At 32.8% G+C, this 19034-nt stretch overlaps 1 protein-coding gene across 1 annotated transcript; it reads left to right on the top strand.

Annotated features, from left to right (window-relative positions):
- Positions 1 to 6269: 6269 nt before the first annotated feature.
- Positions 6270 to 14651, top strand: LOC112020388 (flotillin-like protein 3). The gene is made up of 5 exons (XM_065761154.1): positions 6270 to 6803; positions 7346 to 7741; positions 9445 to 9933; positions 13394 to 13559; positions 14470 to 14651. The coding sequence occupies exons 1-5, from the start codon at positions 6270 to 6272 to the stop codon at positions 14649 to 14651; spliced, it is 1767 nt and encodes a 588-aa protein (XP_065617226.1).
- Positions 14652 to 19034: the final 4383 nt, after the last annotated feature.

A 19034-nucleotide genomic window follows, 5' to 3' on the forward strand; every position in this document is an offset into this window, starting at 1 on the left:
AGTGGCTTTTTAAACCTAGCTAAAAGCATGTGTAAAACTGTGGAACCATAAACTTGTCACACTACTAAGGGCTAGGAATGGAAGTATGGAACCAATTAAGATTTCTCTTTTGGTAGGCTAGAGTATGTGCAAAAAATTTGCCGATAATATAAGGATTCAAGAATAAATAAATACATGTGTTCCATTTAGCTCAACTGGTAAAGTTTTTGATAGTTGTATAAAAGATCTGAAGTTCAATCTCCGCTCATAAATTCTCTTATATAATATAAATAATAAATAATATTATATTCTCATGTCTTATTTGTCTGTTGGCACCTAATTCCAAACTCAAAAAATGAAAATTATTTTTTTGTTTGGTTCAACCTTTGAATTTGAAGTTCACCATTATGATAATTGATAGGAGCCCACTTCTACCAAAATGGCAAATCCAGCTCGTGACAATTTTTATTAGCCATTTAGGTGAAGATTTCATGTGATTAAATTAAATTACTCACTTTCTATCTCTTTTATTGCATTTGGCTTAAACAAGTTGAATGGTTAAAATGTCTTATATCTCGTAAGTCCAATAAAGTCTACAAAAAAAATCCTATGCAGTTTATTACGTGTCGAAATTCAAAGTATTGCGCAAGACCTAAAGAGTTTAAGCCAGGAAATTCAATTAATTCCAGAGTTATCGATTAGCCCTTTTTTTCCCTTCTTTTTTGAATTTGTCAAGGACAAATGTAGAAATGTATACCATGTACCACACACAGGCTGCAAATGAATTTTGGATCACTTTCTTCCTCTTTGTAATTGAGCATTGTGTAGAAACAGACACACACATATAAGTAGTAATTAAGATAAGAATTTCTTGCTTCATGCATTAATGTGACCAAGTCTCCTCTTAGAGACATTTATAAAATCTCAAATATCTAAGTTTTAAAAAATCTATGGGAGCTGTGTTGTCATATTGAAGCTCATGAATAAAGGAATCTCTTTTGATTTCACATTTGTGTGTCAAAGATGTCAAATAACGTATTTGGAACTTTGAAAATAACTTCTATTAGTTACGAATACCAATTGGACCCATTGTAGTGCTAAATTTTCTGTTTTCAAAATTGTCAGTTTTATTGCATGAGTCTTGTAGCACAATTAAAGGAGGTGGGAAAGGGTGGAGAAATTCTTGTATGAGTTGGGCGTATAAGATATTTGTGAGACTGACGTGTGGGGTCCTACAACTAGAATTGAGATTGACGTAGGGAGGGAGGTGGAAAGAAATTCTTGTATGATCCAAACATATAAGACATTTGTGAGACTGACATATGGGCCCACAACATGTTTAAGATACTTTCCTAGAGAAAGTTTGTCCTCTGAGGAGCTAACTTTTAAAAATATGAATTGGGATCTACTATATGTATATATTTTTTAAAGAATCAACTAGAATCTACTTGTTACTTGCTATTAGAGAGATTTTATAAATATAGTTTTTCCCCTGTATGCTGTATGCATTAACACCAAAATTACTATCCTACAATTACATGATTCATGATGGAAGTAACATGTTATATTTATATGTTTCCGGAACACCTAGAATAATTTTAGGTGAGACCCATAATGCATTTGTGACTTTTGAGTTCACAATCAATGCATTTCCCATATATCCCAACTCCTAGCTAATAAAACAAAGTGGGTCTTATCTTAGATAAAAAAGGAAAAAAAAAGTGGGTTTTAATTACCCAAAATAAATAGGAGAGATATTATGCATTCTGGCATATTGAAGCAGCAAATGAAATATTCCTTCATTGACATCAATAGTGTTGAGAAAGCCTCTTAATTCATATTAGGCTAAGATCAAAATCTGTACCAATTCAACTAGTATACATACACATAATAAAAAAAAACAAAGACAAGTTTAGTATTTTTCGGAGTTTGACATATATATATATATATTATACTATTATCATGAGTAACTTTATTGCATTGGTGTAAACTAATTGAATGGTTAAAATATTTATCTCATAAGTCTACAGAAGATCAAATGCAGTTTATATTGAGTATTTTTTTTTTATAAGCAATCTATTTTATTGCAAAATAACTACCTTCTGAATTTACAATCAAAGGTAGCCTAAAAAAGTACCAAAGATTACATGCAAAAGAGAGCAAATAACTAAATAATATGACAGTACTACCATCACTCAGCCCCATTAAATTTTGTATCCAATCCTTTGAAAATTAACCAGATTGCCACTTAATGAAGATCCAAAAGTATTGAATATATAGTTAAGAGTAAGATTAATAGAGGATGAAAAATAAGAATGTAAATATTACCTATTTCTTTCTTAAGAGAAAGAGCAATAGGGGAAGAACACACTATGATATAGCAGTATAACAATTTACAGAGTATTTGATAGATAACCAAATTGCTAACAACTTCATGAGAATCCTTTCTTCAACATGAAGACCAGTAGCTTTAGCACGAGCTCTAGAACCATTAAACAATAAAACAAACAGAACCTACCATAGTCGGGATATGGACAAGAAAAGCAAAGTTGACAAGTGATACTTTCAGGAAAGAAATAAGAATGTACTTAACAAAACAAAGAATCTATTAATTGAAAGAAGAGTTGACTGACGTTCTTTCTGAGGTGGCTGAGGCAGGGGGTTCTGGTGTGGTTTCTCGAAGGTTGACTGGACAGTCTGGGGCTGATAAGTTTGTAATGAAAATCCCAAATAACAAGGTTGGTCTAGTAATTGGCAAAGGAGGAGAGACAATTAAAAATATGCAAGCTAATACTGGAGCTCGTATTCAGGTGATACCATTACATCTACCCCCTGGTGATACATCGACTGAAAGGACATTACAGATTGATGGGACCAGCGAGCAAATTGAGACTGCTAAACAGTTGGTCAATGAAGTCATCAGTGAGGTATGTTGGTAATGCCAGTTTGCAGATCTGGCCTTGACTATAAACTCTCGGCTTCTTATGTGCGTAATTAAAATTTTCTAGTGATGAAAAACTTTTCTTATGAGAAGAGAACATTCATTGTCCTTATTGATTTATATGTGTGCATATTTTATGTTGCATCTTGAAAAAAAATAATTCTTATTGTGCACTCTTGATTGTGGAACTGGATCTTGTTGCTTGGGTTTTTTTAAGTATTGCTTTTTAATACTATTTTTGTGTGGTGCTTTGATGAAAGTATACTGTTAGATATCTGTTTCAATGGTGACAATTTTCAGATCTTCATTTGGTTCATCTTTTTCTGTAGCAAGTATTTGTTATCAACAAGTTAGAATAGAGATCTTCATGTTGCACTGTTATTACAAATGTTCTTTGATGCAGGACATAAGGGTTCCTTGTTTTTTGGTAGTAATGGGACGTAATTCCCTTTTGGATTTTTAATTCATTTTTATTCATGTTATTATTTGCTGTGCCATTACCTGATATCTTGAGAATATATTGAGTATTGAGCAAGGCCTAAATAGTTAAAGCCAGTTAATTCTTAAGAGTTATTTATTTTTCACTTTTTTCCTTTAGAATTTGTCAAGGTCCCAAGGACATATGTAGAAATGTGTGCTGGCTGGTAATTTCGGCAAACTTTCTTCCTCATTTGACTCATTGTCTTGAAAGTTGAAACAAACTTTATATATAATTATGAATTTCCTGCTTCACGCATTGATGTTACACGCTTTCTCGCTAGTTTTAGATGGTATTGGTAGCTAGTGCTGAGCATTTGAAAAGAGCATTAAGTTGCTAGATGCATTAAGTAATTCAATCTGTAACATTTGAAAAGGTGATATTAAATCATTACTTAAAGTTTAAAATACTAATTTAATTAAAAATGCTAATACGAAGTTCAAATAAAGATAAGAGTCATTTACAATATTTTAGTAAAAAAGAAAGAAAGAAAAGTAAAATCATAAATATAGTTGTGATCAATCAAACCTCTAAGCAAGTAAATCAAATAACTTTCTATTTCTTTTGAGAACCTGTCATTGAAGCGGTTGAATGGCTGAGTCCATTTGAAGAAGAATTAGTGTTCATTTGGCAAAGATTATTTTTGCCAATTTATTTTACTATTCATCTTATTTTTACTACTATTCATAGGTTCTACTGCACTTTTTGGTACTATTTATGAGTCTCACTGTACTATTTCAACTAATTTTTACCTTTATCTACAGTACTTTTAGCAAAAAGTTTTTCAGTTTTAGCAAAATAAACGGATTTCAAACGGATCCTTAGTTTTAGTGAGTAGAGAATTATATGTTAATCAACAACAAATCTAAATATGTTAGGGGGAGCAAGATTAAAAAAAAAAAATCTAAATATGTTAATCAACAACAAATTAACAATAACAAAAGAAATAAACAATTGTAAACAAATGTAATTACAAGTACATATGTTTTGTATCATTCAAATAAAGAAACAAAAATAACTAGTTCATAATTATTAACAATTAAAAGAAGAGAGTAATGTAAATACATAAAGTTTAGACGTCTAATTGATTCATTAAAATAAGCTTAAAAAATAGATTCATCTGATAGTCTTAAGAGTATAGTAAATAGTAAATACCTATTAAATTTTAAATATATATATATATATATTTCACCATCTTGATTGATTCTTAAAATATGTAGAATTCAATATTTATTTATCCATCCTTTTAAGTATCTAAAATTTGAGTTTATAACAAAATTTTCATATTTTGAAACCATTAAAAAGCCAAGAGATAGAGGAGAAGAAAAATATAATGAAGGGTTGGAGGCTCTAAGTTTTTGGTACAATATAAGGAGATTAAATATTTTTAATATATATATATATATATATGAGACCCACTAATTGAATTGTATAATAAAAAAAAGATTATCTTGAATTGTTCTTCGGTATTAGGTAATTTAGCTTCATCCTATCTTATTCTAAAAAAGTAAAAAGTAAAAAGCTTCATCCTATTTCTATCTAAAAGACTAAACAATTTTAACTGCATTTCATTATTTGTTTAAATACTATTATGAATCTATGATATATATTCATTTATGAGACAAGCAAGAAATTCAAATGCTTGAACAGTAACAAGCGTAAAAAAACATTACAAGTGGGATAGGATAAAAAAATTCAGAAAAAATGATATGTTGGTTTGATGGGTCAGGGAAGTTCATTTCCCTTATTTTTCAGTGTCTGTTTCTTTTAAGGATTGCTTCTTTCTTTGTTTTTTTCCTTCTATGTCAGAGGGGTCAATTGCTTAAAAATATCTAAATATATATCATAGTAATAGTACTCTGGGGCTGTTTTCACAGAGTCAGGGGGGGCAATTGCCCCATCCCCCCCACCCCCCCCTTTAAAAAATAAAAAGTAAAAAGCTTCAGCCTATTCCTATCTAAAAGACTAAACAATTTTAACTGCATTTCACTATTCGTTTAACTACTATTATGAATCTATGATATATATTCATTTATGAGACAAGCAAGAAATTCAAATGCTTGAATAGTGATAGGGGTAAAAAACGTTACAAGTGGGATAGGATAAGGAATTCAGAAAAAATGATATGTTGGTTTGGTGGGTCAGGGAAGTTCATTTCCCTTATTTTTCGGTGTCTGTTTCTTTTAAGAATTACTTCTTTGTTTGTTTTTTTTCCTTCCATGTCAGAGGGGTCAATTTGTTAAGAATATCTGAATATATATCATAGTAATAGTATTCTGGGGTTGTTTTCACAGAATTGCCCACCCCCCCTGCTGCCTCCGCCCCTGACTATAGGTATTCATTTGACTTGTTATAGTAGCCATGTAGAATTTTGTTGTGTGAGTATTTTTAGTCTTTTACTTGTTTGCTGCGCAATCACTTAGCCAGATTAATACTAATTTTTTTCAATCTTACTTTTTACATCATAATCAATTGATCTAAATTCATTAATAAGACACTCACTCACGCATTGAATCATTCATTTTATTTCTCACACATATTTTGTACGAACACACCTAAATCCTTACACTTGTGATTGAAATATAATACTTAAACATGTGACCAACACGGCAATTTCATAAAATATTGATACTCAAGCATATTGTAATGAGTACTTTGTCCTTAGAGTTTTCCATACATTTCAACCTCACCCTACATTATTCTATCAAGACAAGAAAAGCCTCCTCTCTCTCTATATATACACACACCTAGTTCTCTCTCTCTCTCTCTCTCTCTCTAACAAAAGTGAAAAGCCTTCTAGCTATAAGCCCCAGCTCTCTCTTTCTCAGTCCCAATCTTTCTGTGACACATAAACTCCTATACTAGAGCAACATGAAGTGGAAAACGGCTGGTCCTTCAGAGTACTTAGCCATCACAGGGTGGGGCATCCCTGACATAAAGCTAGCCAAGAACGAATGGATATTTCCAGAGCAGAAGTGCACCAAGTTCGACGTGTCTTCGGTCAACTACACCTTCGAGGTTCAAGCCATGTCTGCTGAGAAACTCCCTTTCATTCTCCCAGCAGTCTTCACAATTGGCCCTCGTGTCACTGACATGGACAGCCTCCTCCTCTACGCAAAGCTCATTTCTCCACATGACAAGCTCTCCAACCACGTCAAAGAACTTGTTCAAGGTGTCATTGAGGGAGAGACTCGGGTGCTTGCTGCCTCTATGACCATGGAACAGGTATTTAAGGGTACCAAGGAGTTCAAGAAAGAAGTTTTCGAAAAAGTTCAACTTGAGCTCGACCAATTTGGCCTTCTCATCTACAATGCTAATGTCAAACAACTTGTGGATGTGCCTGGCCATGAGTATTTCTCATACCTTGGTCAGAAAACCCAGATGGAAGCTGCCAATCAAGCTAAGGTATACAAATTTTGTTTTGATTTTGCCCCATTTATCTGCTCCAATTTCACACACACACACACACACACAGTTATATTCTTTCATTTTTTGGATTTGTATGTGAAATTACAGTTCTAAATTATTATTAATATTATTAGATATTGTTGGTTCAGTTTTAACTATGTTCATAATCTATAATCCTCGATGGTGATAGACCAAAACTTTTAATTTTTGTCATTATCTTCACAATCACACACACCACACATATTCTTTCATATTTGAATTTGTATGTGAAATTACAAATCTAAATTATTATTATTATTATTATTATTATCATTAGATTGCTGGTTCAGTTTTAACTTAACTTTCATAATCCATAATCCTCAATGGTGATAGAGGAAATTTTTTAGTTTTTGTCATTAACTTCACAACGATATGTGCATATAAATACTTTTTTTTTTTTTTTTTTTTTACTACATAAATTAGCACGTCCACCAATTGTTTTAGGTTATTTTTTGTCACTAACAATTAAATTGATAAATGTTGTTATACATATGTTATAGATTGATGTTGCTGAGGCTAAGAAGAAGGGTGAGATCGGAGCAAAGGAGAGGGAAGGCCAAACCTCACAAAATGCTGCCAAAATTAATGCAGAGACCAAGGTGATAATGACTCAAAGGCAAGGAGAGGCCCAGAAGGAAGAAATTAGGGTTAAGACTGAAGTTGAACTGTTTAAGAACAGGAAAGAAGCTGAGTTGGCCGAGTACAAGGCTGAGCTGGCCACGAAAAATGCCGGGTGGTCTCAGGCGTCTCAACTTGCAGAGGTGGAATCCACCAAGGCAGTGACCTTAAGGGAGGCTGAGTTGCAAACTGAGGTGGAGAAGAAGAAAGTATTAACTCAGACTGAGAAACTCAGGGCCGAATTACTAAGCAAGGCAGCTGTGGAGTATGAGACTAAGGTATATTTGATGGTGACACTAATATGTTTAGTTACACTAGTTATTTTTTCTTCTTGTTCTTTGTGTTGTTTGCTGCTGAGCTGCTCTACTTAATTCAGAAGAGTTCCTTTAACATAATCTGAAGATAAGATTTACTATTAATAGGTGGAACACTAAAACAGGTAGGCAAAAGGATATGGACCAAAATTTTACATTGAAAAACAAATGGGCATTCCATAAGGCTTTAATTTCTTGAAGATAAAGAATTATTATTAATAGGAACAAAGACTTATTATTTGATGGTGACACTAATATGTTTAGTTACACTAGTTAATTTTTCTTCTTGTTCTTTGTGTTGTTTACTGCTGAGCTGCTCTACTTAATTCAGAAGAGTTCCTTTAACATACTCTGAAGATAAGATTTACTATTAATAGGTGGAATACTAATACAAGTAGGCAAAAGGATATGGACCAAAATTTTACATTGAAAAACAAATGGGCATTCCATAAGGCTTTAATTGCTTGAAGATAAAGACTTATTATTAATAGAAGCAAAGACTTTATAATATTCCCTTTTATTTATTTATTTATAATATTCCTTTAACATACTCTGTCTCGATAGAATAATTAATAGTATAGTGTTATTTTCCATATTGTATATCTCTTTGAATTATAATGTGACCGATATTTTCATTTCATTTCTTTGTAAATCACTCACTAATGTCAATATTGACATTATTATTATATGATAATAAGGAATACAAAATGTTACTTCCACAAATACGAGGCATGCATTTAACTTATCAATAATGCTAGAGATACAAATTTTTTTACAAATTTCTGATGTGGTGAGTGGTTATTAGTAAATAAAAACATGATGTTATTGGTGGGTCTAGATAAAAACCAATAAGAAATTGGACACATTAACAGTTTGTAAAAATGTTGTAAAATAGTTTTTGCCTGTACATTATTCTTAACTTATACTCCTTCGTTTCAATTTGTTTGTCCTGTTTGAAAAGTCAAATTTTTTAAAGAAACGTCATTTATTATCTTGTTTACTTTATAAAAATGTACAAGTTTACAAAACTACCCTTAAATAAATTTATTAGTTTTTTTTTTAAAGAGTTATTTTTAGTGCGATAATTAAAAAGGTGCCCCAATTAGATTGATTTTTTTAAATATTTGTTAGTTTTCTTTTTAAATAGTTTTGAAAATAAAGTAGGGGTATAATAGGAACATTAGTAAATTAATAACTTTTACTTTTAGAAATAGGACAATATTTTGGAACATTTCAAAATGGAATAGAGGACATACAAATTAGAATAGAGGGAGTAATAAAAAGATACATAGTGAAAATACAAGTTGCTTTGGTTTTAGCACATCAATTTACTAATAGGAACATTAGTAAATTAATAACTTTTACTTTTAGAAATAGGACAATATTTTGGAACATTTTAAAATGGAATAGAGGACATACAAATTAGAATAGAGGGAGTAATAAAAAGATACATAGTGAAAATACAAGTTGCTTTGGTTTTAGCACATTAGTAAGTTGGTTCACTTTATGATTTTATGTTTATATTTGTATCTTACAAGTCTTGTACACAAGCCAAAACCCCATGATAAGCAATTGGTTTTTTATTAAAGGATTGTTAACAAATGCCCTAAGGGCACTTGTTAGCATTTCCCTTTTATTAATATAAATGTGAAATATTGATGATAAAGGTGCAAGAGGCAAATTGGGAGCTGTACAAGAAACAAAAAGCAGCAGAAGCAACCCTCTATGAGAACCAGAAAGCTGCTGAGGCAGAGAAGGCAATTGCAGATGCAAAGTTCTATGCTAGCCAACAAGCTTCGAATAGTGCACTGTATGCAAAGAAGAAAGAGGCTGAAGGAATTACTGCACTTGCACAAGCTGAAGGCTTTTACTTGAACACCCTATTGAAACAACTTGGAGGAAATTACGCTGCACTAAGGGACTACATGATGATCAACAAGGATATGTACCAAGAAATTGCCAGAATTAATGCACAGGCAGTGAATGGATTGCAGCCCAAGATTACTGTTTGGTCTAATGGAAAAGGTGGTGAAGATGGTTCAAATGGGGCAATGAAGGATGTTGCTGGGGTATATAGCATGTTGCCACCATTGCTAAAGACTGTGCATGAGCAGACTGGGATGCTACCACCTACTTGGCTTGGCACATTGAGTGATGTTACTCCTTAATGTGTTTGGTTTTTTAAGTATAGTAATAATAAAATAATGCCATGATTAAACTTACGTACTAATGGTTGTTTAGTTTGACTTTCATGCAGAGAGCAGGGCACATTGGGTAAATATTTGGTAGTTTGCTCTACAATATCAGTTTGTTTAATACTAATTTCATTTATGCTTATTGGATCAGTAAATTTGTTGTTTTCTTTTCTTTTCAATATTACTTACTTTATTAATTATTATTAACCATATCTCCTTCTTTTGCATTTGACCATTTCATGTTTTGAATTCCTGTAATCTTTATTTGTCAGATTCCTTATAATGTGTAATCGTTCTTATAAATACAATACAAAGTACTCAATAGACTGTGAGAAGGTTACTACAATTAAATATGCATATGTTTCAATTTGGTATCAGTGCAATTTTTTTTAGAGCACTCATGGCCTTTGACGCTTCTTCTTTACCTTCTTCTGCTATTAAAAAAACGCTGGTGTAGGACGAGTTTTTTGTATGGCCCTTACCTTTTTCTTCTCTCCCTTGTCAAATGCTCATCATTTTCTCTCCATTTATCTTACCTTCAATAGTTATCTATACTAAAAAACCCACTTGCTTCCTGATCTTGAATGTCAAGAGATCTTGGACTCATTGATGGTTCCAACTTGTGCGTAGCTACCTTCTACAATTTGTGTCTAGTCAACAATGTTACAACCCCAAATCTGGCTTGCCTTTCTTGGACTAGGCATGACCAACTTCTCATGAGCCTTCTCATTTCTTCCCTATTATGAAATCATACCTTGGCCCCTCTTCTTCTAAAGAAACACGGACCACTGAGCTGTGCAAGAACAAGAAATAAGACTAGAATAAAAAAACTAGTGCAAGGCTAGCCAAGAAATTTAGTTTGTTTGATACAAGTAGTTGAATAAGTTCTTAGTTGGTTAAAGAACCAATCTTTAGCTTTTCTTTCTCGATGTTAGTTTGATAAAATATTAGGCACGCATGTACTTATTCTTTCATTATAAAAGTTGATGAAATTCTCCAACTCGATCTCTATGCTCTCTTCATAATCCCCAGTCTTTTCTCTAGGAGGTTGACTACCCCCATAAACTCTCCATTACATCCGTCTATATGTTTTGTGTCCTATCACTTTACTACCCTTTTGCTATTCCTTAAAACAAATAAATTACTCAAACTAACTCAATTTTTATTCTAGATAATCAAAAGTTTTAGTTCTCTAGTGCCTGTTTGATAATGTTGTTTTAGTAACGATGTATAAGTGTTGTAAAAATACGTGTGGATAAAAAGTGTTGTAGAAATACGTGTTGTGTTGTTAAAACAACTTGTTTAAACAATAATATCAAACCCCCCCCCCCCCCCAAAAAAATTCCAAACAACAGAAGCTCCTGGGCATGAGCAAAATTGCTTAGCCCGTTAAGAGTGAATGCCCTATAGATTGACATTTTTTGCTCTTTATGCTATTTTTGCAAGCATATTCATTATATGGCAGAAAAAAAATTAAAAAAAGAAGAAGAAAATTTATGAGATCTATGCTATACTAAAACTTGAGCTATAAAATATTTGTTTTTTGAAATTTAACATGGAAAGAACGCAAATCTAGCATACAAAATCAAGTGACTATTTAAACCTAAATACTCGAATGTATAAATTTTAAATTATACTCCATAAATTGAAACTTATATGAATAAATTAAAATAAATAAAAGCTGCAACTCACACTTTATTATTGCAAATATCTATTTTAAAACATAATTTCTAACATAAACATATATTTAAACATGATATTTGAATGAATTATATTCTCATTTAAAAAGAAATTTTATGATGTTGGATCCCTATCAGAGTTTAAAGACAAAATTTGTTATGTTTGTTCTAGTTATAGTTGCTTATTGGAGAGAGACACCAAAAGATTTAAGGGTAGAGTTTGAGAGAAACACATTTTTTCTCTACTCTTTTTAGCTTAATTTGTTTCAAATTTTTTTTTTTTTTTAAATGAGTCTCTTAGCTGTAAAAATCTAATGTGGATGTCAATATTGGATGGTGTCTCCTTTTACACCACACCCTTGTTGAATTCATTGGCTTACAGTACTGGCTAATCTATTATTTTGCATATCCTTTCTCAAGTGTAAAACATTTCAGCAAAAAAAAAAAAAAAAAAAGTAAATTATTTCATGAATGTAATTGTACATCATCTTTAAAAGATTGTTCATAGCACCTACTGTCAGTATTAGCGAATTAGCGATTGATATTATACATTACGCAGTACTGAATTAATACAGGAGTGCACCATTAATTATAATAATGAAAACAATGACACTTATTTAATGTGCTGGTTTTCCTTCCCCATTTGAAAACTTGATAATGGACTTAACAAAGCCTCTGATGATGCACTAAAAATTAGTAGACTGAATGCTCCGAACTTCAATGGGGTTGTGGTTGCCTAGAAGGCCTAAAAAGAAAGAAAGACAAGATCAAAGGTGACTAGGGTGAACCGGCCAAGAACTCTCCAATGTTTAAGTTAGTTTTCTCTCTAAAACTCAGGAATTCCAACTTTAGGAGTAGTGAAAACTTACTCTCATTTGACATTGCTAAGTCCTTTTATAGTGAGCTTTGCAGTGATTACTTGTATAGTAACTTCCTCAACGTTGATGGAAGTTAGAAGGTTCAAACTTAACTTCTACAACTGCTACCAGAAGTTAAGAACTTAGTGGGGAGTTAGAGCGATAAATAAGGATTTTCCTCAATCTTTAGAATAGTAGAACGTGGTCCTAATCATAAGTTTTTGGATAAAGATTTTCTTTGAGGATTTCTAAGTGTTGGGAGGTCATCTAGGTGACTCCATGCTGGACGACCTTCTTGCACTTGGATGACCTTCTTGCATTGGAACAATCTTTTTGGTCTCGGACGACACTACGGACAAACTAGAGATGGTTCAATTTTTGGTTCACTATCAGTTGTCCCCTTTGTCCAAGGGTCGTCCTGGACATTGTGGCAGAACTTTGATTCATTGTTTGCTTTTGACACGTGTCAATACTTCAATGGGAAATTGACGTGTCATGTGATGTCCTTGCTTTGGCTGAATTTTATCGTTTCAAATTACGCCACGTGTCACAATCTTATTGACTGATCAGCCCGTCATGTTAATTTGTTTTTTAAGGGGACATGCCACGTGTCAATTTTTGGTTGGTTTGCGTTGTTTCATTGACCCATCCTTAGGGCCTATAAATACGTATATTCTCTCTCTTACCTGCTTACTTTTATGATATTTTCCTTTTTGTCATCTCATCCAAGAGTCTCGTCTAGTCATCCTTGTCCTTAGTCTCTCGTTAGGTACTCTCTTTTCCTCATTCTTAGGTTTTCGTCTTCGGGAAATTCTGTATATTTTTATAAATATGTCTTCGTCTAGTGGAAGTACTGAGAGAGAGATAGACGAGTAACAAGATGAGTCACCTAGTAGTAGTGGCAGTTATGAGAGTAACAGTGAAAGTAGTGACAGTAGTTCCCAAGACAATTATTATTCGTTTGGGGTCCCTAGATTTTCCTTAAAGGATTTCCAGGAGGAGATGCAACATAGGATGGCTTCTGGGACTGAGGCTAGCTTGTCCAAAAGAAGTAAGTCGCCTAGTCTCCCTCAAGTCAAGGAGGAGGGCGAAAATGTTATCTATAGTTGAGTCTCAGAGGTTGCGTCCATCCTAGATGCGAATAAGTTAACTACCCTTGTAAGTAGATATCAAATTCCCCTGAAATTTAAACCTCATTTGCTTGAGAGTGGAGAGTGGTGTTGTTCTCCTCTCTTTGGTTTGGGTGTATATGCTTCCTACTTGTTAGCAGGTCTTAGGTTTACCCTTAATTCTTTTTGTAGAGGTCTCTTCCATAGGTTGGGTATTGGACCAAACCAGCTCAATTCTAATAGATGGAGGACGAAAGTAGCCATGCAAGTGCTATGGCGTGAGGTGTTTGAGGGAAACTGTCCAATCACAGTGGACGAGTTCCTCTTTTATTATAAATCCTCTGAAATTAAACAATTTGCTGGTTTTTATCAATTCTCGTCTAGGGGCCTCCAATTTGGTTTGATTAGGGGTTGTAGTTCTTCTGATAGGTCATGGAAGAAAGAATTTTTCTTTATTTCTAGAAATTGGGTTGGGAACCCAAGTGATGTAAATAATGCCCCTTTGCCTCCTTTTACCAGTGCCTTAGGTCGTCTTCGTCCTAAGGGTATGTCTTCCATCCTTTACTTTATCTTTTCTATTTATTTCTTTCCTCGTCTAAGTAAGTTTTTTATTTGTGCAGCCATTACTCGTCCACATTTGGACAAGTTTTACTTGAAGTGTATTGACAGAGCTTTTGCTCATCCTGAAAGGTCCTTCCATAGCTTCGTGACCTTTTGTCATCTTGCTATCTGAGGGCTTGGTCCTGAGCCCATTGAGGAGAATTTTGCACACAAGGAGACTACTCGTTGAAGTAAGTGTTGTCCATCATCTTTCATTCATTTTTTTTAAACCTTTATCTTTCCTCATCACAGGTTTAGCCACCATGAAGGAGAATAAAGGGAAGAATGTGGCAAGTAGGACTGAAGAGGAGGGAGACGTCCAGGTTCAAGACGAGCCAACTCCCTTGGCTGTCCAGAAGTTTGTCGTCCAGGCTACTCGTTTCCCTATTACTAGAAACCAAACCCAACCCAGAATGATAGAATCTCATATTTGATCCCCTTTCTCTATCATTGAAATCACAGAAGACAGAACAAAACAAAAATGACAAAACCCAATTAACAAAAACACAAATCAAAATTTCTATTAAAATAAAAATTAAAAAAAAAAAAAAAAAACTCACTAACCCATTGCTAAAAGAGAGGTGCTGCATCCATAATATTTTTACAACAAATCATAAGTGGCTAGTTGTTATTAGTTCAAATTTGAATCTACCACTGAGATTACTATTTTTTTTTCCTAACAATAATAACCAGTAACAACCTGTCACTTAGGATTTGTTATGAAAATGTTGTACACATAGCATTTATCTTACTAAAAATACAAAACAAAACACAAAACCCATTACTGAAAACACGAATAAAAAATTTCTATAAAATAAGATCTTACCCCATGTATGGCGGTGACGACTACCTTGCTGTTTGACATGGGCGTTATCGTTGCTGATGGCGATGAGGATCTGCTTGCCTAAGAACTACTAGGAATCTCACTAGATCTTTCATAGATCTTCAATTCAAAAGAAAATAAGATATATATTTTTTTAATTCATTTCATTTTAGTGCTGGATTGTGTGGGTATTGCATGTAAAAGTATTGTTGAAATTTTAATTCATTTAATTTTTTAATGAGATCTTGGCAAGCCTATTTCTCTTTGTTTATGTGCGTTTGGATAGCAAGAAAATGATAGGAAATTCTGAGATTTTCTTTTTTAGGGTCTAATTGGTAGGAGGATTTTTGTTTTTGTTTTCAAAACAATATAAAAACAATTTTCCAAAAATTGAACTTGAAACTAATTTTTAGATAATAATTTTTATATTTTACATGTTTGGCTTTCACTTTTAAGAACAATTTACAAAATACTAAAAATAAAAAATAATTGTTTGGGAGGTCATTTCTGTAGGGTCTGATTTGGTGGCCCAAGCCCAAGAAGGATGGGTTACGAGCCCAATGAACTCAAGACAATGAATTTGTAGAGAGTGGACGAAGAGCTGGGCTGGTTGCAAATTAAACAGTGATTGGTTATAATGTTTAAGAATTCATTGACACAAGATCATGCTCATCTTCCCTGACAAATGTGTGTCCGAAGAGGTATATTATTGAATGAAAGCTGATTACAACTCTTGGAGCTACAGTAAAATTATTTCCTTCTTCTCTCCACATTTTTCCCAATCTCTATTATCAGAGACCTCTTCTACTTATATAGCACCCTCTTCCATCATCTTCATCGTTCACTTGTTCTTCATCTAAGCATCCACTTGAGTGCATGTCCCATCAGGCATTCTCTTTACCCCTCCGTGAGTGGTAGTAGCTGAGATTACATTGTTCAGGGGTCTTCTCCACATTAATGCGGCCAGAAAAGCAGCTGCAGTGCATTTAATGCGGTGGTGGCAGCTTTTCCTTGAGATATTTTCTCGTCCTAATCATCCCCAAGTATGCCCAGAGCTTATCTTTGTCGTTGGGATTGTCAGAGAGTCCATTCGGACCTTCCATTCGTTGGCTGGGTCAAGATTATTTGCGTCCGAGGAGTATAACCTCTTCGGACAAAAGGTGACTTCTTCGGATGTTACTCTTCCTACATTTCTAGGTTGGTTGCGTTCAGATGAATTCTACTCCGACCCGCTATTCCTTTTCGGACGTACAGTACTTCTCAAGACAGGGCCCCCAGCCCAATAGGTATGTCTGGGCTTTTACCCCCCCACAATTTCTATTTTTGAGATTTAAAAAAAATATATTTACAAAAAGTAACGTGTAAAATCTGTAAATTACTTTTCTTTTTTTGTGAATAATGATAAGTGAATAGAGCTCATTATTTACTTCTTTTTTTTATATATATTTTATATTTTATAATAATAAGTTTCAAATTTGAAGGGTGTGAATTCTTTTTATGATAAAGATAAATTCTTTAATTTAAAAGATAAAAGATTTTGGACAAATATGTGGAGTCCACTATTTTCATGGCCCCATGATTCAATTCTAATAACATTAGTATTTTTTTCATCAGTTCAAAGAAAAAAAAAATTATAATATGGCAATTTAATCTTGATCATTTCCAATAATTCCAATAAATAGTGTACCAAGATATTATTGTGAAAATATGACTCTTGATTAATTTCGAAAGGAACATTTATCTACCCCAAAGAATTCTCTCTATAATATCTTGTGTGATTTCTAACACTTTTGAATGGTGAAGTCTTAAGCTTGCATAATTACTTTATCCAACTCAAAGAATTCTCTCTATAATATCTTGGATTTTCTAATACTTTTGAACGGTGAAGTCTTGCGCTTGTATAATTACTTTATCCAATTCAATTTACACTCCATTTTTTTTTTATGTAAATATTTTTTGTAAAATGTTTTCCCATTTTTAGGTGTTTATTTGCAAATAAAATATAATCAAACTTGTAAAATATTTTCTTCCATTAATCGTAAGATCCTTTATAAAAAAACTGTAAAATGTTTTTTACTTTGAAAATTTAGTAACAAAGATTACTTCAAGAATTGAAGTGCAACTTTTAGAAGCCTTCCCATATCAGGTTTATTTGCAACTATTAGATACAAATTGTTTGGAGCGCATCTTATGAAGAAAAATCATTCTTTAACATTGAATACAAATCAGCACCCCAATATTGTCTTCACATCATAGGAAGTAAGTCTTTCTCTAACATACATTGAACCCTCAAGATGTGATTGACACCAACAAACCAGTAGACCCAGGTCCCCAAAGAGCAAGCACTCAGCAACAAGTCGCAACGAATACTGAATCATCTGTAAGAAAATTAAAAAGAACTAGAGGGAGGAGAGAGGAGATTTCAATCACCCCAAACAATATTTAAACAAAGGAAAACTAAAGAATTAAAGAATGAAATAGTAACCCTTCCAGATTGATTAGGTATTCCAAATTACATAAAAATATTGCCAAACAAAGACAGCATGAAGAATATTTAAAATGAATTCAATGTGACTAAAAGAGGTTACATATAACAATTTTCAATCAATGTTCTATAAGAATTAAATCGATCTAAAACAAATTTCTGCATACAAAAGAAAAAATATTGACCAAAATATATTTTTAAGATATGCAAATTTTGCCTCCAAATATTCACATGTTCAATTATGAATGAATGAAGTCACTAATCCATTTCTTGATACTTCTTTCTTTTTACTAGAAAAGACAAGATAACCTTCAATTATTATTAAATAAAAAAAAAGAAAAAAAGAAAAAGAAAAAGGGATATGATAACCTTCGTGTTGCAATCTCATCATCACAACCTAGAGTTAAATATTTTATTCCAAATCACATCTCACATTATTTTTGATTCTCTTCCACATTATAATATGAAAAGCTGAATGGAGATGACACTTCTTCTGATCATACACTTATTTTTTATATAAAGACCTGGTTGAAAATTTTCCTCACAAGCTTCATTGTGCATCAGAGGACATATGTTGGCATTAAAATTAATTCAAGGGTCATTGTAATGAACAATGCATTTGTTCATTATTTGTATTCATTGTCTCAAACGGATAGTCATTAGCATATAGTAAGTGACTTTCTGATTTCTCCACAGCGTTTGATTATCCCAAACACAAAATCAATATAAACCATATTATATAAGCAATGTTCCTCATAGATAGACAAGATGGAAAGAGAAGTACAAAACTATTGTTTTCCCAAAGATATATGATAAATCCACTTAAATAAATTGGAACTATTGTTTTCATGAAAACATATTATTGTGATAGATTGGTGTTAAATGTGCAAAAGTCCTGAGGAGTCTGTGGATCAACTTTTGCTTCCTTGCCCTATAACTTCAAAATTGTGGAATATGGTTTTCAATTTATTTGGTGTTTAGTGGGTTATGCCGCTAAGAGTTTTGGATATGTTATCTTCTTGGCAAGGTTGGTTTGAGTGTCACCAGTATAAAAGAACTTGGGAAGCAGTTCCTCATTGCTTAATGTGGTGTTTATAGTAGGGACGTAATGCTAGAAGTTTTGAGGACCGTGAAAAGACCATCCCTGACCTGAAGTTGTTTTTTCTGAATTCCTTATTTCACTGGCTGCCGTCTTTGCGTTTCTTTTCCTTCACTTCTCTTTTAGATTTTATTGATCATTGTAATTTACATATATGACTAACTATGATGGTCTCTAGTGTACTCCCTGTATACAGTGTTTTTCCTTTTCAATAGAGTATGTTATTTATCGATTAATAAATAAATTTGGAACTAAAAGAAGGTTTTTGAGAATTAATTGGCTAACTTATGGTCGTAGATGGGTGCACAAGAAACATACATTCACGCATCGCAAACAAAGGACTAAAGTTTTTATTTCAGTAAATAAGACATCACATCAAAGTAGTTCATCAAAATGAGTTTGTTCCATGT

The sequence above is a fragment of the Quercus suber genome, unplaced genomic scaffold (genome assembly GCF_002906115.3).
Source record: "Quercus suber isolate HL8 unplaced genomic scaffold, Cork oak 2.0 scaffold_399, whole genome shotgun sequence".
NCBI lineage: Eukaryota > Viridiplantae > Streptophyta > Magnoliopsida > Fagales > Fagaceae > Quercus > Quercus suber.

Bases quoted from the DNA above. Each gene is read 5' to 3' on its own strand.
- LOC112020388 (XM_065761154.1), top strand. From the start codon at position 6,270: ATGAAGTGGAAAACGGCTGGTCCTTCAGAGTACTTAGCCATCACAGGG. The intron at 6,804-7,345 runs GTATACAAATTT...CATATGTTATAG, and splicing joins AAGCTGCCAATCAAGCTAAG to ATTGATGTTGCTGAGGCTAA. The intron at 7,742-9,444 runs GTATATTTGATG...TTGATGATAAAG, and splicing joins CTGTGGAGTATGAGACTAAG to GTGCAAGAGGCAAATTGGGA.